At 42.2% G+C, this 22,827-nt stretch overlaps 1 protein-coding gene across 8 annotated transcripts in view; it reads left to right on the plus strand.

The window, feature by feature from the left end:
• kif1b (kinesin family member 1B) overlaps positions 1–22,827 on the plus strand; it is a 109,952-nt gene that overhangs the window by 25,549 nt on the left and 61,576 nt on the right. For 5 of the 8 annotated variants that reach the window (XM_064922892.1, XM_064922897.1, XM_064922894.1 and 2 more), the window contains exons 3-10: positions 14,108–14,184; positions 14,510–14,689; positions 17,076–17,141; positions 17,717–17,895; positions 20,309–20,420; positions 20,857–20,934; positions 21,200–21,265; positions 21,408–21,425. In XM_064922892.1, the coding sequence (XP_064778964.1) occupies positions 14,108–14,184; positions 14,510–14,689; positions 17,076–17,141; positions 17,717–17,895; positions 20,309–20,420; positions 20,857–20,934; positions 21,200–21,265; positions 21,408–21,425 (776 nt within the window). The remainder of the gene's footprint in view (positions 1–14,107; positions 14,185–14,509; positions 14,690–17,075; positions 17,142–17,716; positions 17,896–20,308; positions 20,421–20,856; positions 20,935–21,199; positions 21,266–21,407; positions 21,426–22,827) is intronic. The other 3 variants (XM_064922893.1, XM_064922896.1, XM_064922899.1) reach the window with 1 other exon arrangement.

Genomic DNA, 22,827 nt, shown 5'->3' on the forward strand with positions numbered 1-22,827 from the left:
CAGTTTTGGAAATGCCAGAGTGTTCTCTTTCCAAAGTTGTCAATTATATGCATAGTTGAGCATCTTTTTGTGACAAAATATTGCACTTAAAACGGGCACGTTTTTTTATCCAATAATGAAATAGCGCCCCCATAGATGTAAGAGGTTTTAATGAAGCTGCCAGTTGAGGACTTGTGAGGCGTCTTTCTAAATCTAGATACTCTAATGTACTTGTCCTCTTGCTCAGTTGTGCACCGGGGCCTCCCACTCTTTCTATTCTGTTTAGGGCCAGTTTGTGCTGTTCTTTAAAGGGAGTAGTACACAGCGTTGTACCAGATCTTCAGTTTCTTGGCAATTTCTCGCATGGAATAGCCTTCATTTCTCAGAACAAGAATAGACTGACAAGTTTCAGAAGAAATGTATTTTTTTGGCCATTTTGAGCCTGTAATCGAACCCACAAATGCTGATGCTCCAGATACTCAACTAGTCTAAAGGCCAGTTTTATTGCTTCTTTAATCAGTTTTCAGCTGTGCTAACATAATTGCAGAAGGGTTTCTAATGATCAATTGGCCTTTTTTTAAATGATAAACTTGAATTGGCTAACACAATGTGCCATTGGAACACAATGGTTGCTGATAATGGGCTTCTGTATACCTAAAAGCATTATCTGCCGTTTCCAGCTGCAATAGTCATTTACAACATTAACGATGTCTACACTTTATTTCTGATCAATTTGATGTTATTTTAATTTACTTTTTTTGTTGCTTTTTTTTTAAAGGACATTTCTAAGTTACCACAAACTTTTTAACGGTAGTGTTTATCCATTGATTCTTGAAGGATATAACTTAGATGCCTCGTGAGTTTAGTTCAACTGCTACACTCCATGAGAACCAAAATATAAGCTTGTTTTTTTGCCAATGTTTGTGCACATTGTATATGAAAACACGCACTGTATAGCCTCATAACATTGTTTTAATCATCTTTTGGAGTTCATGGATGGTCAGTCCTTGCTTCCATAACTGTCTATTAACCTGAGTGGTTACATATCTCCAGGCCCACCCCTCAGCTTTTTACCCAAACAGATGCGGGGTAACCATTCTTTTCTAGTTTCACCTGTTGATTTGCCCTTTTAAACAGCTGCATATTACTAAGATATCAAAGTGTCACCAACTAAAAGGTAAACAATAGGCCTATAGCAAATGCAGCATACGGCATTCATTTTTCACATGTAAACAGCACTTTTTGGTAGTGCTCAAAGCATGCCATTCAATGAGCGCCGCATTTATTTATCAACTCGTATCAATGAGCCCAATCAGTCCTCCATGACGACAAAATCATTAACAGAGTATTATGCCTTTCTGTGTGACATCTTTAGGGAGTGCTGAGAGAGGGTGAATTGATATACGGTCAGGTGGGGTTGTCTGTCTAGCTGGAAACCACTGGGAATGAGATCAGGGCCAGCCTAACCTTCGACAGCTGCTCTAGCCCGAGAGTGCTGTCTATTTATACAGAACCAGATGGCAGCTGGTGCTTCGCATGCCGACAGACTGTCAGTGACAGGAAGGAATGGGGAGATTTCAGCCGCCCAACCTTTCTGACACTCATCTACACTCCTATAGCCCAAGCACCAAACAGCCTCCCGGCCCAGAGACACATTGCTTGCCTAGCACGCCGAGCGACCTAGTGATATTAGCAGCTTACGCAGGCTCGCTGAGGCCAGGATCACAAAGGCTATAGAGAGGCTTCTAGAACTTCAGGCCTGTGAGAGAACATGCAAGGCCAGCAATGTTTCATTGAAAGGTTTTGCATAGTTTTGTGACGAGGGGAAATGTTGGCCCTAACTGTTCAACTATCTACTCTAGAACAGTGATTACATTGCACAACTTTACAATTAAAACATTAAAGCTAGAATCCTTAAGAGGTACTACATGTAACAATTCAACAATGAACCGTCTCGTTGTCAAGTTGTGTGGTCTGTTTAATTGACAAGAGATTTGCTGGCCCCAGCCAATTTGACAACACGAGATGGTCATTCTTTTGTTGACCAAAAATAATGCAATTTTGTGTGGGCCAAATAACATTCTTGGAGAAAAAATATTGTGAAAAACTATCATTCCACTATTACTGTAGCTACATAAAGGACATTTTCTGAAATACAATGCAAAAACACATAGCTCCTTTTAATTTGTGATACTGACACGTCCCTTCGGGCTATTACAACAACGAAGTTGGTGCAAACAGTTTTTCCTCACTCGGACATCATTGCACACCTGATAGGATAGCAGAATAGTGGCCCCATTTCCCCTAATGCGGATTTGATCTTTAAAGTAAACCTTAAATTCAACCAGACATTGAAAGTGAAATACATGAAAACTGCACATCAATTTCTAATAATTGAAAATCATCCATAGTAAGCAAATACACAAATACACATTTCCATATACATTTGCACCTTTGCATATACAAATACACATTTGCACCTTTGCATGACATTATAGAAGATGATAGTTAGGGGGTCCTCTGAAAACAACATATGGGAGATTTCAGCTGTTTTCACAGCTCAGAGTGGAACAGTCTCATGGAGGACATCCAAAGTGGATATTATTTCCCACGCCTGCAGGTGCACCCCCTCAAGGAGAAGAGGATATTATTTCCCCCTCAGGTCAAGGCTCATTCCAAACACTTCCTGTGTCCTGTGAGGCTACCCGAGGTCTACAGTAACACCTTTACAGTAATGTCAGGAGAGTCTGGCATCTACCACCCTAAAAATAACATCATTCAAACTATCTTCAAAAGGGCTTAAAAATTAAAGTCTACCAACAGTTAAAGCCCTTGTTTTGACCACACACAAATCATAGGAAAAAATGATGAGTTAGATTTGATCATACTTTTAAACATCTGGTTTAGACTGATAGGCTCTCTCATTTAAAGCTTCTTCAGGATTGGTGGGTCCCCTGTGGGACGGTTGAGCTAACATGGGCTAATGCAATTAGCATGTGGTTGTAAGTAACAAGAAAATTTCCCAGGACATAGACCTATCTGATATTGGCAGAAAGCTTAAATTCTTGTTAATCTAACAGCACTGTCCAATTTACAGTAGCTATTAGAGTAAAATAATACAATGCTATTGTTTGAGGAGAGTGCCGTTTTGAACATAAAGTTATTAATAAACCAATTAGGCACAACATGTTGAACAGTAATGCAATGGTTCATTGGATCAGTCTAAAACGTTGCACACACACACTGTTGCCATCTAGTGGCCAATATCTAAATAGCACTTGGGCTTGAATAATAGATTTTGTCCTTTCTCTGGCATTTCAAAGATGATGGTACAATGTTGTTGTTTTTTTAAGTTTTCTATTTTTTTATATTGTCTTTTACCAGGTCTGTGTTATATTCTCCTACATTCCTTTCACATTTCCACAAACTTCAGTATTTCCTTTCAAATGGTACCAAGTAAATGCAAATTCTTGCTACAGGCAGTTAGATTTGGGTGTCATTTTAGGCGAAAATTGGCTGTCCACTGATTTTTAAAAACAATGATTGATAGGCAGCTTAAACTTCTTGAATGAAACATTTATTGGGTTCAACTACACATTTAGATATGTGAACAGCCATCCACAACAACTACAATCTGTAAGGCGCAAATAGCTAAATGAGAGAGTAGAAATGTGATTCACATCAATGCGCTATGTAGATATCAATAAGAAGTGCTATCTGTATCGCTGTAGACTACACTGCTGTCATCCTTATCTCCAAGCGTTTATTCAAGTTGGATAATCTTTGGATGCCGACAGCCGTAGCACTATTGGAAGACATGGACTCTATCTAGCCTACAAGTCTATACCCGCGATCCATCAAACACATTTTGTGTGTCATCATAGTGGTCACTGACTTGTGGTCAGACTTGCTCAGATGGAACAAACTTAAACTTGCGCCTTTTTTCAATGTTGATTTGAATGTCATTGACAAAACAGAAGTGTCAATGATTCCCCCCCCCCAAAAAAAAAAAAACAACATCCTTTCTGAATTTAAAAGTAAACTTCAAATTAATCATGTAGTCTGATTTACATTATTTTTTCTGATAATGGATTACAGTTACCGGTTTTTCGTAATCCCTTACATGTAACGTTACTCCTCAGCCACCCTGTCAATTGTCTACATGTTGTGGCCCAAATATTTTCAAAACCAAGTTTTTTACAACCGTTGTAAAGATAAAGATCATTTTGTTTTTCCAGTCTACAAACCGAGTTTACAATAAACCTGCAACTCTTGCAGCCTTTTATGCACAGTTTACATAGACCATGAGGGAGAAATGTGCTGTTGCCTGCAGTCACTCTCAAGCGCCAACAATGCTTCTCCATAGAAAGTTTCCTTTTTATTAAAGTGGCAAAGTAATCATAACGGGGTTCCATAAGGCTATGTGAAAAGGGTCATTGTCGAGGGGAACCAGCCGCATAAAGGCTTGTCATAACAGATGACCTAATGTGTTGTGCAGGCTCTGTCGTCGACAGCAAGTACTGTATTCACTGCATTGTTCTCGTGTCTTCCTGTGTTTTTCTCTCTCCCCTCCCCCAGTAAAAGGGAAAGTGACGTGAACAGCATGCAAAGTGGAAATGGAGATTTCTTCAGCAGGGGATTCAATGCCTCCCCCTAGAGTTGCAATAATTACTCTTAAGTATTTCAATAAAAAGCAACGCTATTAACATATAGGATTATACAATGTTGTCGTATCGGATGTTTTGGTTCTCCTTTTGGTGGCTTATGGTCTGAGCTGATGTGTATGAGCAAAGAAATTAGATCTTGGTGGGACTGCAGATCTCAAGTTAAGGTAAACTCTTGGCCGCCTAGTTCTGAAAAAATGCCCCACTGGCAAAATAAAGACGATACAAAACAAAAGGCTATTGTGTCCGTAATCTGTTTGGACCAGACTTTAGTGGTGGTTGTTTTCTTAAAAGAAAGACAATAGCCTACAGGGTTTAAAAGGCTTGGTTCTAGAATGTGCTGTATCCAAGGCGCAAATCCCACACATGGCTCGGTCTCTGTTTTGGAGAAGTTGTGAGTCCTGTGTTGTGGCTGAGACACGCTCAGCTGTTTGTCGGGAGCATTCGGCAGTTGGTCAGACACTAGTTTGAGCCTGTGGAGTTGAGCTGTGCCCCGTGAGAACTCTACCACCTGTGCTAAGGCCCTGCGTGAAAGGCAGACCATTGCCAAACCAAGAACAGCACGCTGAGTATGTCAGCGGCGGGCGAGTCAGAATGTGTCCTGTCCTATTCTGTTTCCTCTTTTAAGATGGAGGGATAAGTATCAGTATTTCTCACCCTCTGTTTTAAAACAGACTCAGGGCTGTGACTTTTTACTGGGCCAATCATGGATAAACAGAAACCAAACAGTAACACACGTGTGCAGTTGACACACAGTATTGGCTGGTGGATATATTCACTGAAAAGTATTCAGGGATTGAACCGTTACCTTACTCTGTCCATGTGCATACAGGCCCCAGGGAAACCATAAAAATTCCTCTGCCTCGTGGAAAGGAACGTAAGGTAATTACAGTTCTCCACGGTTTATTATTTCAATTAATATCTGGGTCCTTTTTTTTTTAGGTGTTTTTGCTTCAGTTTTGTTCTTAAATATGAATTTACCTAGCGACCTTCGCTCTCTATAACACTGCGAGCACAGTCAGCAGTCCATTCACTAGTGGGTATTGATCGAGACCAGTAGAAGCTAGCAGGTCCTTGGAGGGTCATCGGAGAGGCAGACGCGTTCAGCCATTTTAGGCCCTGCCTCGCCTGGCTGGTAGTCTCAGGTGCCTCTCTGTCACCATCTGGGGCTCAAAGACATGTAGAGCCCAATTACTTGTTGAGCATCCTGTCACAAAATGGCTGCCAGTATCACCAAGCTGGTTGTTAGTGTCTCACTCATACTAAATTGTAGCCCCCCTGCATCACATCAGGCAAACTATAGGTTCTGGAAGAGGAACTAAGCGCCCCCCATTGCCTTTCATTAAACCAGGGCACTGAGTTGTGGTTGTGTCCCAAATGGCACCCTACTCCCTATATAGTGCAGTACTGTTGACCTATGGTCCCTGGTCAAAAGTAGTTAACTATATAAGGAATAGGGTTGCTTGGCCTCACTCATTCATTGTCACTCCAGCTGTGGTTTGTATGAACTAATGATCTTGATATGAAGAGGATGTTTGGTGTGTACAGAGTGGAAGAGAGTGGAAGAGCCGACGCGAAAGGCTCCACTCCCGTCAAAATCTGTCCACGCCAGAATACAGCAAGAAGCAGACCAAGTGGGGATTTTTTTGTATGGAGGTCTGTGAGAAAATGTTGGATTTAGTCAATAGATTTGTCTTGCTAATTTGCTAAGGCTTATTTGATCACGTTGTACGTTTTGCAATGTATAAGTTGTGACTAATGTACTGATATAAGTGGACGCACATGGCAACTTTGAGGAAAATATTTTATATTGGTGTTTGTTGGTAGCACTGGTATCGGCCCTCACATTGGCTAGAATGTTCCCATCTCCTCCCGCCTACCTTTCTGCCTTTGCGACAACGACTCCTGTTAGGGAAGTGTGTGTCCCATCCAAATTGTCATGGCTCATTTCCTGTGAGTGGGCCTGAAGGACCCGAGTTCATGCAAAGGTGCCATGGTATGTGCCTGATCTATAAGTCCATTTAGACTCCTTTCCATTTCACATAAATCACGTTTTTATGGCCCAGTGTGAAGGAGAATTTAGCAAGTGAAACATGCAGTACTTTTATTAAAATTATACTGTATTTTATATTCTGAAAGACCCTGTGTAGTTATAGTTTTTTAAATGCATAGTTTATGGCTCAGAGCCTGTATTCATAAAGCGTTTCAGATTAGGAGTGCTGATCTAGGATCAGAACCCCCCCCGATCTGAAAGGCAAAACTGGTTCTAGACTCCTACATTTTATTTGTCACATGCTTTATAAACAACAGGTGTAGACTAATAGTGTAGTTAGGGATGCACAATATATCAGTGAACATATCACAATCAGCCAACAATGCCAACATCAGCATCGGCCCGATGTCTATTTTAATGCTGATTTGTTAGAAACCGATATCAAAGTTTCCGTGCATACCTATGTATACCTATGTAATGTGACGTAATAATGCCATGTAAAATTTGGCGCAACGCAGCATAGCCCACACAATGTCTGCTGTGTGGATCGAGCAGTCATTTGAAAGAGTTAAGAAAATATCAGCGAGACAAGCTTTAGCTTGGTACCTAGCTAGCACCAATACAACCAGCCTGAAAACAATGACCTGTAGAAACTGCAGTCATTTTCGTTATTCTTAACAATGATTTAGGAATCCTTGTAAGTATAAGCTAGGTTGCCACTTGTTGCTCGCCTATTGAAATTGTACTTCAGTTCATGAAAATAAATAGCTAGCCAGCTACTTAACCCTGTTGCCCAAAGCTAATGTTATAAGCAGCCAGCTAGCTTCATCTGGCTAGTGAGACCCAACTGGACCGTGTTATCTGTTATGAAGCTAGCCACTATAAGGATTTGGTACAATAGTGGAATTTGCGGTTTGCTTTCAAAATAAGTGTTATTGACAGTGATGCAAATGAGTACAAATAGGAGAATTATGGAATACTTTTATTTTGAAGGCTAACCACAAGTCCACTATTGTGGCTAGCTTCACATAGATGTGTCCGACCACCATTAATCAAATAAGAACTGTCTTCTAAATTAGGGTAATTTTAGAAGACACCTAGCTGTATAGTTATAGTTACTGAAACAGATTATGTCGTTATTTGACACATCAAATATTGTTATTTGCCGTGTGTCTTTTTTGACCCTCAAAGACCCAAACGGCATTCCATAGAAATCCTGGTTGAGAATGAAACGACTGAACAAATGAACAACGAAACAGCACAGCAAGTAAGTGAAAGAAATAGGTTTTGATTATGTTTTACTGGTGATGGGGGACATAAGTAAATTCCAACAAAATAACTTTTTGGTCAGTGTGGTGTGTACCTATATTTAACTAGGCAAGTCCGTTAAGAACAAATTCTTATTTACAATAACGACCCAGACGATGGGCCAATTGTGTGCCGCCCTATGGGACTCCCAATCACTGCCGGATGTGATACAGCCTGGATTCGAACCAGGGACTGTAGTGACACCGCTTGCACCGAGATGCAGTGCATTAGACCGCTGTGTGTGTGTTAACTATTTAACTGTACTAGAATGCTTAAAAGGCCTTAAATGTTTTTCGCTTATCAGTATAATTTTTGGGGGGCAAGGAAAATGTCGTTATCGGCCAAAAATGTAATATCGGTGCATCACTAACTGAAATGCTTACTTACGGGTCCTTTACCACCAATGCGGAGTTAAAGAGCAAGTAAAAATAGGAACAGTGACACGAGGAATAAATGCACAGTAAATAACAACTAAAAATAACATGGTTATCTACAGGGAGTACCAGTACCGAGTCGATGTGCGGGGATACGAGGTAATTTAGGTAGCTATGTACATGTAGGTAGGGGTGAAGTGCCTAGGCAACAGGATAGATGATACACTGCTGCTACAGCTCAGTCTATGTGGTGAGTGTGAAAGATGCTTCATGAATATGGTCCCCAATATTAAGTAGCTTAATGTTGTACTTACAAATCCTAACACTTTCACGGTGCCTTTTTACGTGTTTAGCCAACTATAATGGATTGGATTGCTGAATATACCTCTGTGGAAAAATAATTACATTTTATTGTCAAATAAACCTGGATTTACTCTCAAGATAACATTTTCGCAGAAGGCAAATTGGAATGTTGAGAGGGAGAGAATGAGAGAGAAAAACACGGAAAGCAATGTGCAGCATCCTCCTGTGCCGTGTCAGCAGGGTTGTCATGGCAACCAGAATCCAGTCCTGTACCTGTTGCCATGGTTGAGTGGGGCAGAGACGGTGATGACGTCGTTCATTAGACAGAAGGACATGTCTCCCATTTTAAATTCAGGATTTGATTCAGTGCAGTATTTTGCAACAAAAAAAGAAACCTGTGGGAGCCTATATTTTCCATTCTCTTGATAGGATGTGCGTATTGATGAATACACCGGATATTGCTTATTTTTTTTCTCCGATCTATCTCCTAAAAGCCAAAGATTTCCTATAACACACAAACTCGCACACACACACTGCACGGCGTGATTGATAATCCAACAATGAGACCCAAAGGGCAGGGTAGGTGAGTCATAGTGCATTACATGGAGCATTCTCCCTGTCACACATAGTATGCCCCCTGTCTCATTAACTATGGCTCAGGAGCTGCAGGACATCCAGGTCAAACATTTTCTCCTTTGGACATGTGATGATGTCCACTTTGTTGTTGATGAGTAGTGACGTGTTCAACGCCTGTGGCGTTCTGCATTAGCATCGAATGTTATGCAACTTTTCAGGGAAGTTAGGAACAAATATACACAGGCAGTTAGGAAAGCTAAGGCTAGCTTTTTCAAACAGAAATTTGCATCCTGTAGTACAAACTCAAAAAGTTCTGGGAAACTGCAAAGTCCATGGACAGTAAGAGCACCTCCTCCCAGCTGCCCACTGCTCTGAGGCTAGGAAACACTGTCACCACTGATAAATCTACTATAATTGAGAATTTCAATAAGCATTTCTCTACGGCTGGCCATGCTTTCCACCTGGCTACCACTACCCGGGTCAACTGCCCGGCATCCTCCACTGCAACCCGCCAAAGCCCCCACCATTTCTCCTTCACCCAAATCCAGACAGCTGATGTTCTGAAAGAGCCGCAAAATCTGGACTCCTGCAAATCGTCCGGGCTCGACAATCTGGAACCTCTCTTTCTAAAATGAAATGCCGAAATTGTTGCAACCCCTATTACTAGCCTGTTCAACCTCTCTCTTTCGTGTCATCTGAGATTCCCAAAGATTGGAAAGCGGCCGCAGTCATCCCCCTCTTCAAAGGGGGTGACACTCTAGACCCAAACTGCTACAGACCTATATCTATCCTACCCTGTCTTTCTAAGGTCTTCGAAAGCCAAGTTAACAAACAGATTACCGACCAATTTTAATCCCACCGTACCTTCTCCGCAATCTAATTTCAGAGCTGGTCATGGGTGCACCTCAGCCGCGCTCAAGGTCCTAAACGACATCATAACCGTCATCGATAAGAGACGTTACTGTGCAGCCGTATTCATCGACCTGGCCAAGGCTTTCGACTCTGTCAATCATCACATTCTTATTGGCAGACTTCACAGCCTTGGTTTCTCAAACGATTGCCTCGCCTGGTTTACCAACTACTTCTCTGATAGAGTTCAGTGTGTCAAATTTGAGGGCCTGTTGTCCGGACCTCTGGCAATCTCTATGGGGGTGCCACAGGGTTAAATTCTCGGGCCGACTCTCTTCTCTGTATATATCAACGATGTCGCTCTTGCTGTGGGTGATTCCTTGATCCACCTCTACGCAGACGACACCATTCTGTATCCATCTGGCCCTTTTTTGGACACTGTGTTAACTAACCTTCAGACGAGCTTCAATGCCATACAACTCTCCTTCCGTGGCCTCCAATTGCTCTTAAATGCAAGTAAAACTAAATGCATGCTATTCAATCGATCGCTGCTGGCTCGTCCAGCATCACTACTCTGGATGGCTCTGACTTAGAATATGTGGACAACTACAAATACCTAGGTGTCTGGTTAGCATCTCCAATCCAAAATTAAATCTAGAATCCGCTTCCTAAACCGCAACAAAGCATCCTTCAATCATGCTGCCAAACATACTCTCGTAAAACTGACCATCCTACCGAACCTCAACTTCGGCGACTTCATCTATAAAATACCCCCAACACCCTACTCAGACTGCATCCAATTTGCTATCACAGTGCCATCCGTTTGGTCACCAAAGCCCCATACACTACCCACCACTGCAAACTGTGCGCTCTCGTTGGTTGGCCCTCGCTTCATACTCATCGCCAAACTCTGTATGTGTCGAATTGTTATGCTTTATCTTGGCCAGGTCGCAGTTACAAATGAGAACTTGTTCTCAACTAACCTACCTGGCTAAATAAAGGTGAAATAAAATTCAAATAAACGTTAATCCGGAGTAGTTGAGAAGTGTGGATCATTATTTAAATGTTTTTCTCAATATAGAGTCCCTGTGTCCTGCTGCCAGCTTCACATGGATGATGTCACCTTAGCCACACCCCCAAAGAAAAGCGCATACAGTGAAGAATTATGATTTAAAGTTACATGTGTGTAGTTGTAGTTGCTCACCAGAACTGGGAAGACTGATAGGCTACCTCTGCTGTCTATATTGATGAGTACTTTCTGACAGTTGAAACAGTCAACAGGTTCCCATCTCAGTATGCTTGTGAAGTTGTTCTTCTTCCAACAGACTTGTCTCCCTCCTTTTTCTTTTTTGAAATTCTGTCCCTATTGGAGTGACGCATGGCTAAGGCCAGATGGATACGAGGGAACTATGTTCTACTGCGAGAGAGGGGCAGGGATGGGGAGAGGGAGGGAGTGGGCAGAGGCGCTGTGGCAGGGTGCGTCGTGAGCATGAATCTCCTCCAAGAGGAAATAAAAGAACATGCGTTCCCTCCTCTAATGCAGGCTGTTGTGAGTGAGCCATCTTCCTCACTGACGCGGAAGGTCAGCCAGGCCTGTCTTAGCCACAGATTCTGTGGGCTGCTTTCCAGGACACAGATTAAGCCTAGTCCAGGACTAAGAAGCATGCTCACTTGCTAAGTGGAGAATCCCATTGAAAGTCCTTTTTAGTCCAAGATGAGGTATATAATCTGTGTCTGGGATACTGGTCTAGTGTGTCCCAGTCCCAATGATGATACTCCCCACAATAATACCCAACTTTCCTCATCTCTTCTCCTTGACTGCCAACTGGAATAGAATTTAATGACGTGCACCCAGACGGGTGTTATAAAACTAAAAGGGACGAAGCCCTCAGTCTTTTGACCTGTTGGAGTGGTGCCCTGTGCCCCAGTAAGGCTACATGCTGTACGCTAGACCAGGAACAGATGTGAGCATTGGCTAGCCTTGGTTAGCGCTTGTCACTGTCCTCATGCCCGAACCTGGAGCTGGGAGCCTCTCCTGGCCCAGACTCATCATCTGTGTCCAAATGGCACCATATTCCCTATGAGCCCTGGTCAAAAGTAGTGCACTATAAAGGGAATAGGATACCATTTGGGATCCAGCCATCATCGGCCTGCTTTTACTGCTGAGTGGGCGGCGTGGCATTGGAACAGAGCGGCTGCAGTCCCCCTCATTAATAGCCCATGTGGGTTGTTCCAGGAAAGGGGTAATAAGGGGTATCTGTAACGTAAATCCTGTACATTTCAATTTCCTCCCTCTGGGCTCCGGTTTCCCATTGGATTTGGGTCAAAGGTGAGATCGGGCTTAATTTAGCCCCCTCTCCTCGGTGCCCAAAAAGAACGGGGACCTGTGACCTAGATGATTAGCGAGGATATAATTAAACTCTTACCTGCATGATTTTGGTACGGCCCTTAAGAGTCTAATATAGGCTACGGAGGCCTAAATCATGCAAGGTATGCTTGTTGACTATGCAAAGTTGGAGTTTGCCTCTCTCTCTTCTGAGGAGACACACTGACATTCTGTCACCATGTGACATGATATGCAATCTCCTCCCTCCTCCATATCACTGCATTATTGATCAGTGCACCACCATCTTCTCCACACACACACGCGCACACACACTGAACACACACACATACTGCAGGAGATTTCTCAGTGTGCAGAGGCCTCTTAAGTACCCTTGTCTGAAGTAGCTATACCCAGCTTTAATTGGCCCATTGACTATGAATGCCATAGCGCTAACACTGGACCTCATTACTGTAACGACTGGGCTCTGGTCAAAGGTAGTGCACTATATAGGGAGTAGGCTGCTATTTGGATCACAATTTGGAATGATGTGATCCTTCAATATAGCTAGTTGGGTTTTCCCCCCAAGTCATCTGGCCTGCTGGCGTCGGTTGCTGTTGCCACTCTATTTGGTTCGTTGCTAGGCCCGGAGCGCACTCGTCACATTAGTCAGTATCCATTTTTCCGTTTGCCCTGCCCTCCAATCCGCTGCCCTCCCCTCCCTGACCCACCACTTGGACAACGGAGGTATGCGTTGTCTGGCTAGCCTCAGCTAAATCCCCTGGATTGCCCGAAGTCCGGCCAATTTGCGCACAATCTGTCAAGGTACTTCAAGCAACAACTGGGTCGCTAATATCTTCACATATCCCCTTATCCCCTACAGTATATTCCTCTGGGACTCCCCACTCTACTCTCCTCCCTCCCCTCCGCAAGGGGCTTAGCTTTCTGTTGGTGTGGAAAGCTTGGATGTCTGTACTGGTGGGACTAGGAGTGCTTCCCAAATGGCATCCTATTCCCTACATAGTGCACTACTTTTCACCAGACCTATGGTGCCTGGTCAAAGGCAGTGGACTATGTAGGGAATAGCATACCATTTGGGAGGCAGCCTAGCAGGCGTGCTTGACATGCCAGCAGGGCTGGGCAGAGGAGAAATGTTGTCATCATTGTCATCCCGTATACATTGACACGTCAGGTGACGGATTAGCGAAACTCATTGCTAGCTTTGCTGTGATGTGTAGAGACAGAGCATGTTACTGTATTGCCATTCTCACTGTATGCAAACATGTTTTAGTATTAGTATCTGCGCTGATTCATTAACAGGGGCTTTACAGATGCATGATATCTCAACCACAAAGAAATAGGCAAATATAGTTGCACATGTCTTGCAGTAGATATCTACCATGTTTTGATTTTATTTTATTTGAGGATATCTCATTTGGATTATTTGAAGGTGTTATTTTGTAAAGGGGTAAATATTTATAACAGAAATGCTAGTATTTTGTGTCTATTACATACTTTATAAAAATATAACTGTCCTGCTTGTATGTCTCTGAGTGTAGACAGTATTTATTCCAAGGCAAAAATACAGTAAACTCCAAATAGTTGAAATAGCCCAAACCCTCCATAGTGCATGTAGTACTTAAAATACAATAACTTGGATGTGGTCAAACTTATCACACTCTTACACAGTAAAAGTTATCAGCCTTGTGATGTAATGTTTTTTTCTCCTCCCCAACAGTTATATCCAACCCCAAGAACCCAAAGGACCCAGCAAAGTCCTTCAGCTTTGACCACTCCTACTGGTCCCACACTACAGTGAGTTTGCTTTCCTCTTGCCTTTGTGCTGCTCTTATCCATGGTTTCCAAAATGGCTGCCAAATTGACACATTGCCTAAGCCGAATGGCATACTATTGAATTGAAACACACCATGAACTGTACTGTAGTTTGACATAAACATGCATTTAAGTATGGTCCTCAGTTGGTAGAGCATGGCACTTGCAACACCAAGGGTTGTGGGTTCTATTCCTGCTGGGGCAACCCAAATGAAAATTATGTATGTATGTATGCATGACTATAAGTCCCTTTAGATGAAAGTGTCTGCTAAAGTACATATATTAGGTTTCTGTTTCTCTCTTACAGCCAGAGGACCCCACCTTTGCCTCACAGAGCCTTGTGTACAATGACCTTGGCAAGGAGATGCTGCAGCATGCCTTTGATGGCTACAACGTCTGCATCTTTGCCTACGGCCAGACCGGAGCTGGCAAGTCCTACACAATGATGGGCAGGCAGGAAGAAGGACAGGAGGGTATCATTCCCCTGGTATGCTACTCTCTCCTCAAATATCCATCCTCCTTAGCTCATTTGAATAACTGTGGAAAGTTCAATGTTCCAATAACATTTTCACTTGAGCGCAGTTGCCTCCTTGATCACAGACTACCATTGTGGGTTCCATAGAACAGATTCAAGAAAAGTCTAAAACAAATTACATTTATTCTGTTACATTTGTGTTCTTCAGGCTGGATCAGTGGTTCCCAAACTTTTTATAGTCCCGTACACCTTCAAACATTCAACCTCCAGCTGCGTATACCCCCTCTAGCACTAGGGTTAGCGCACTCTGAAATGTTGTTTTTTGCCATCATTGTAAGCCTGACACACACACACATACTATAATATACTATACTATATACTATACTATACTATACAATACATTTATTAAACATTATTTGTCACAACCAGCCTTGTAGGAAGTGACAAAGAGCTCTTATAGGACCAGGGTACAAATAATAATATAATGATAATCAAGAATCTTTCTCTTTATTTAGCTATCTTACATACATAAAATCTTATTTGTTCATCAAAAATTGTGATTAACTCACCACAAGTTAATGAGAAGGGTGTGCTTGAAGGATGCACATAACTCTGCAATGTTGGGTTGTATTGGAGAGAGTCTCAGTCTTAAATCATTTTCCATTTTAGTTTTCATGCTAGTGAGGGCCGAGAATCCACTCTCACATAGGTATGTGGTTGCAAAAGGCACCAGTGTCTAAACAGCGCGTTTTGCCAAGGCAGGATACTCTGAGCGCAGCCCTATCCAAAAATCTGGCAGTGGCTTCTGATTTAAATTACATTTTCACACAACCGCTTGTTGCAATTTCGATGAGGCTCTCTTGTTCAGATATAGGTAAGTGGACTGGAGGCAGGCATGAAAGGGATAACGAATGCAGTTGTTTGTGTCGTCTGTTTCTGGAAAGTACCTGCATAATTGTGCACCCATCTCACTCAGGTGCTTCGCTATATCACATTTGACATTGTTTGTAAGCTTGAGTTAATTTGCACACAAAAAATAATACAATGATGGAAAGACATGTGTGTTGTCCTTGTTAACGCAGACAGAAAAGAGCTCCAGCTTCTTAATCATAGCCTTAATTTTGTCCCGCACATTGAATATAGTTGCGGAGCGTCCCTGTAATCCTAGATTCAGATCATTCAGGCGAGAAAAAACATCACCCAGATCGCCAGTCCTGTGAGAAACTCGTCATCATGCAAGCGGTCAGACAAGTGAAAATTATGGTCTGTAAAGAGAACTTTAGGCTCGTCTCTCAATAAAAAATTTTTTTAAATGTCACTGCCATGTCACTGATGCATCGTGAAACAGTGTTGTTTGATGGAGGCGTAGTGTGTATAATTTTTTTGGGGCCTTTTCCCCCAGCATTGTCCCAGCCATATCCACAGCAGCAGGAAGGAATTAAGTCCTCCACAATAGTATGGGGCTTGCCTGTCCTAGCCACTCGGTAGCTCACCATATAAGACGCTTCTAGTCCCTTCTTATTATTGATATCTGTTGCTTTTATACATGTCTTACTACTTGAAAGTCGTCTTTATTCTCGCTTAAACTCTGTGGCTTATTTTTCTAATTGTCATGTTTCGTTTCTAATTGTCTGCGCAAGAGTGGTTTCCTGCTAGAGAGTAATGGTTAATGTGATTGGATGTTAATTATTTGACTAGGCTACCTGTATTTGACATTGTTATTTCGCTGAACACTAGATTTAATTTTATTTTTGGCAGTGAAGCGAAGCTACACAGGCAAGGGGTGAAAAAAACTCACCCAAATGTATAGCCCCGCTGGAAAATATACATGTACTGTTTGAAAATGTGATGGAATTATATATTTTAAAAAATATATAAAAAATGTGAATCACATTTTATTTGGCATACCCCAGACAACATTGCTTACCCCAGTTTGGGAATACCTGGCCTAGATCATGTCCTTAGTTATGCTCATATTCTTAGTTATACGAGAACGAGCAATTGAATTGTCCCATTTTATTTCAACCATATTTGGAGGTTTCATGCTGACCATTCACATTGATTGGATACCTGAGTATTCAATTCCGCCCATCCCAAAGAGATTGGAAGGGCTTTGGCTCACAAACAAGCAACCGGTTCTCTCATTGCCAACCTCTTGTATGCATTGCCAGGTCGCAATTGTAAATGAGAACTTGTTCTCAACTTGCCTACCTGGTTAAATAAATAAAATTCCACCTCTCTGCCGGCAGCACTTACTGCATTAAGACACTTCTCCCCTGGTTTTGGCATCTAACCGTCAAGCTATTTGTGTTATTTATCTATCGATCTGCATCTCCGCTGTCTTCCTCTTTTAAATGCTCCTAAATTGCAATAACACATTTCTTCCTCTGCCTCTTAGCTCTGTGAAGAACTCTTTGAGAAAATCAATGACAACAACAAAGACGAGATCTCATTCTCAGTGGAGGTGAGTCCCAGACAGCATTAGGGGCTAAACCCCCCCCCCCCGAACACTCACTCTTTCTTTTCCTGCTCACTTTACCTCAGCCCCTCCTCACTCCTCTTTCTGATGTAGGCCTACCCTCCCAAATTGTAGCCCTGCAGTGACTACCTTGCTCTTATATCCAGAGCAACCTCAAATATAGTGGTTTCCCTAGCAATGCTTTACTAGCAACGCATATTAGCTCAATCTTCCGTGTACTCAATGCTTAAGCAAATTCAAGTCTTTGAAATGGAACACCAAGTGATCCATATTGAGCGAATACTGTGACTTCTGCATTACAAAAAGTAGCATTCCAACACTATAAATGGCATTACTACTGATTGAAAACCCTCTTCTTGACTGTCATATATGATTATGGTAAAGTTGCCCCTAGATGTTGATCTGGGGTGAGTTTAGGATTGGGGGAGTTGATCCTGGATCTGTATGTAGTGGAAACTTCATCCCGTACCGTTGCTGTATGTTTCTGATGTCAAGGCTTCACTGTAGCTTTTGTCGGCCATGGCCAATAGATACTCAATCTGTAATTCAATCACTTCTAGGTCAGCTACATGGAGATCTACTGCGAGCGGGTGCGGGACTTGCTCAACCCGAAGAACAAAGGGAACCTGCGTGTGCGAGAGCACCCCCTGCTGGGGCCCTACGTGGAGGACTTGTCCAAGCTGGCAGTCACCTCCTACAACGACATCAACGACCTCATGGACGCCGGCAACAAGGCCAGGTCAGCGTCAGGACAAGACCTACCCAGGGGCTTTATCTCAAATGGCACCCTATTCCCTGTGGGCTCTGGTCAAAAGTAGGCCCTAAATAGGGAATAGGGTGTAATTAGGGATGCACAGAGGAGTGCGTGGGGAGGGAGGTTGTTGGACATAAATGCACACAAATGATCATATTATTTAAGAATCAAATAACAAACCGTTCTTAAAAATGGATTTGCTTAAAGTCATGCTTTTCAGTGAGTTTATTATCCTGTTTTAAGCTGAGTAGTAGTGGAGCCCATGTGGTTGACTGGATTGTTGTTAAAGCAGTAGCTTGGTCACGGTTCCCAAACTCTCAGGCAGGTATCTCTTCTTTTGGGACTGTGTGTGTGTGTACACATGCCTACCTTCTTGGCTGCGCATGCGTTTGTGTCACGGGAATGTGCATTCTCGTGTGGAAGTGAACCTTGCTTTAATTTTCTGCTATTGACTCGGCGAGCTTTTGTCTGGAATGTGGGTTGTAAAGGCCATATCTCCTTTGTGTATATCCCACATGTTTATTAGGGTTGGGTGGTATCATATCATCATACCATTCTTCTCTCATCCTGTGATTTACAGTATTACCGGCTTAGTACCCAAGGGGGCACCAAAAATGGCAAAATAGCCCATTGGGTGTCTATCACCAGAATGCTAGCAATATGAGCACAGGTAATAGTGAATTCAATGTAGGCTGCTAGCTAGATATGCTAACAAGTGCAAAAGAAAAACAAATTGCGAAGACAGGCAATCCAGATCATAAAGTTAAACGCGTTTGTGTGTGGGAGCTACCAAATATTTTTTGAGTTTGGACATTTACAAGGGAATGTGAACGAGAGACATGAAAATGAACAAAATGAACAAAGTTTTTTGACCCATTGTTGTCTGAAGAAAGAACAGTACTGGATATGGAGCAGCATGTGTACAAGCTGTGTCTGTGTGGATTCTGGAGTTGTTAGTGCAACGGGCCTGCCTGCTCTGCTTGGAGAAGAAGGGGAGAGGAGAATGAGGGGAAAAAACACAAGGAAATCAAGATCGCAGTGGCAGCTGTACAGATTTCTCAAACATGGCAGCAAGCTAACACTATAAGATGCCCCGTCACCTTATTAATTCAGCCACTTAGATAACTAGCATGTATATCTTGCTGCGTTTTTTAAACGCGAATCTAAAATGCTTCTTATTGTAATTTCTGCTCGGCATTAGACTCATTTTATGCTTCAGTTGCACTTCTCCACTCAGATTGGAATTCACGAACGGGCATTCTATTAGCAGACAGGACTCTGACTGATGTGTAGCTACTTTTCTCTGGTACTTTTCGGTTTAGCCTACTATTCACGGGTAAAGTGCAAGATTAACTTTAAGCCAAACATTAAAGAATGTAGCCATCTACATTTCCTATGATACTCTTTTGGAATATGATGGCCATGCATTGTTTTTGCAAAAAAGACCTTGCTTTTTAATTGTAAGCTCATTTATTTGTTTAGCTGCCAACAAAATAGCGTTCGACTTCTTCTGTTGTCATCTGATTAAAATGAAGGTATTTTCTGCCGAATGTGTTGCGCTAATAAATTTTCTATGAAGGAAAACTTTAGTACGCCTCTGGGCAAAAAAACACTTGAGTTTCAATATAAAACGCGTCCCTTGTCAATACACAGCTGGACTCACCTGCTCCTGCTTTCTCCGGTTGTGGTATTTACAAGCACATGACTGGGGCGGCAGTGTAGCCTAGTGGTTTGATCGTTGGACTAGTAACCCAAAGTTTGCAAGTTCGAATCCCCGAGCTGACAAGGTACAAATCTGTACCTGAACAGGCAGTTAACCCACTGTTCCTAGGCTGTCATTGAAAATAAGAATTTGTTCTTAACTGACTTGCCTAGTAAAATAAAAATAATTAAATCTGGCTCAACTGTTCTGGGTAACTATGGTAAGTTTCATGAAGAATGCAATCTGCTTTATCTCCTAATAAGTTGACTGCAGTTATTTACTTAAAGTAGTTACAAATATTAAAATTTATTGAAAAAAGTCTTAATTGTTTCAAAGGTATTCAAAAACCATCCCGTGGCCATTTCCAAATATCCGATATACGGTATACTGCCCAAGGTGTGTGTGTGTGCGTTAACAGCTTTAAAGCTTGGTATGGTATTGAAAATGTCTTGACCAGGGATTTTCTTAAATACTGTATTAATGATGTTTTTGATATTTTATTGTAATTATGAGAAATGCAGAAGTACTGAATATATTGTACAAAAGTCTTTCCTTGAAGAACAATACTCCGGGCACAACACGTGTCCATATACGTCTTACATCAACATTCAAACCATTTCAATAGACTTTAGATAGCAGTACGATGGGTTTCACATCTTTCCATTTGATTCAACTAATGTGTCAACTCTGTTACAGGACGGTGGCAGCCACCAACATGAACGAGACCAGCAGCAGATCCCACGCTGTCTTCACCATCGTCTTCACACAGAGGAAGTACGACAGTGAGACAGACCTCTCCACAGAAAAGGTGAGAGGAATGAGATCCCAAATTGACCTCCCCACATTTCCTGTGATTATGATGGAGGTACAAAGGAGCCACTGTCAGTATACACACAATGTCTATTGTTGTGTGATACTATCAGATTTCTGTGTGGAAGTCGCTCTTCAGTTGACTTGACAACAGTGTATGTTTAGGTATTAATTGGTTTAGAATTGCAACTGTTTTGGTTATTAATATTGTATTCGTGTATGCAGTTTGTTATGAACTAGTTGTATTGGGTAAAATATTTAGCTATACCTGCAATTTCCATGATTAGGATATTATTTTTCCTACTGTTTATTTTGAATGTAATTAAAGAAAATAATTACGTGAGGCAATGGATATATTGTTTCTGATTGTGTGTGTGTGTGTGTGTGTGTGTGTGTTAGTCCTAAACTAATTGTTCCCATCTAACCCGTTCCAGGTCAGCAAAATCAGTCTGGTGGACTTGGCAGGAAGTGAGCGAGCTGACTCTACTGGAGCCAAAGGCACCAGGCTAAAGGTAGGAAGGACCCTTGTGGCTCAGTTGGTAGAGAATGGCACTTGCAACGTCAGAATTGTGAATTCGATCCCCGCTAGGGCTACCCATATAAGAAAAATGTATGCATGCATGACTAAGTCACATTGGATGAAAGCATCTGCTAAATTTTATTATTATTATTATGCATGTAGGCCACTCTTAAGCAACATACCACAAATACACCAAGTAGCTATGTATTTAAGGGTCTAATTAAATTGATATTTGCTATGTGGCTTGTCTTTATTAGGAGGGAGCCAACATCAACAAATCTCTGACCACATTAGGGAAGGTCATCTCTGCCCTGGCTGAGGTGGTGAGTACTGTCTCTCTCTCTCCTCTATCTCCCCCTCCCTCGCTCTCCCTCTGTCATCCTCTTACTCATGAGGAAGGCATGTTGTAACTTGGTCTGCTCTTCTGTTCTTTCCCTCTTCCCGTGGTGTTACTTGCATACCCAGGATTACACTACCAGCAAGGTAACCCTTTGTGTGTTCAGTCATTTCAAACCACTGATCCAAAAAGAGATGGGTTATGGCAATATTTTGTCTCAGTGCTAAGGTGTCATTTTGTCACCTGACCCCTTTTCTCCATTGACTCATCACCTTTATTTTATCTGCAATGGACCCGGACTATCTGCATGGACCCCATCTTGCACTGACTCTTTGCCCACTCACAAGACTATGTATAAAGACTCACACACACTACACTGACACTCGCATAACACCCACACACTTTCACATACACACGCACACCGACACAACATACACACACTTTCACATACACGCCAGACACACGCATACCGACACAACACACACATACGCACACATGTATTTTCACACTCATCATATTCTGCTGCTTCTCTTTTCGTTATTTTACTCTAATCATACACTGAGTGTACAAAACATTAGGAACACCTTCCTAATATTGAGTTGCACCACCCTCCCCCTTTTGCTCTCAGAACCACCTCAATTCTAAACCAATTAATTGGGGAATGGCCTCTACAAGCTGCTGAAATAATTCCACAGAGACGCTCGCTGATGTTGACACAAATGCTTCCCACAGTTGTCAAGTTGACTTGATGTCTTTTGGGTGATGGACCATTCTTGATACACATGGAAAACTGTTGAGCGTGAAAAACCCAGCAGCGTTGCGTTTCTTGACACTAATCGGTGCGCCTGGCACCTACTACCAGACCCCGTTCAAAGGCACCTAAATATTTTGTCGTGCCCGTTCACCCTCTGAATGGCACACATACACAATCCATTACTCAATTGTCTCGAGGCTTAAAAATCCTTCTTTATCCTGTTTCCTCACCTTCATCTACACTGATTTGAAGTGACATCAATAGGGGATCATAGCTTTCACCTGGTCAGCCAGTCATGGAAAGAGCAGGTGTTCTTAATGTTTTGTACACTCAGTGTTTCCCCTGATGCCTAGTCGCTTTACCCAGCCTTCATGTACATATCTACCTCGTACCCCTGCACAGTGGTCTGGTCCTGGTACTCTCTGTATATAAGCTCCGTTCTTGTGTATTTTATTCCTCTTGTGTTACTACTTTTAGCTGTATGTCGTTGTGAAGAGCTCATAAGCAAACATTTCACAGTAAAGTCTAAACCCATTGTATTCAGCGCGTCTGACGGATACTATTTTATTTTACTTTTTGGAGGAACCTACACAATCTTTGCACTGGAACAAAATCATCAGAAATCAGGCTTCTATTCCTTCTTCACCACCGCTAATGCACTTAGTGTGAAGATGCTGCCATTTTACAGTAGACTTCCCTTCAGCCTCTCCTCCATCACTCTTTCCATCTTACATTGGGAAACTAACATCCATCCATCCATTTGTTTGTTCATCACCCTCTAACATTGGTTTTGT

The sequence above is a fragment of the Oncorhynchus masou genome, chromosome 18 (assembly GCF_036934945.1).
Source record: "Oncorhynchus masou masou isolate Uvic2021 chromosome 18, UVic_Omas_1.1, whole genome shotgun sequence".
In the NCBI taxonomy this organism is placed as follows: domain Eukaryota; kingdom Metazoa; phylum Chordata; class Actinopteri; order Salmoniformes; family Salmonidae; genus Oncorhynchus; species Oncorhynchus masou.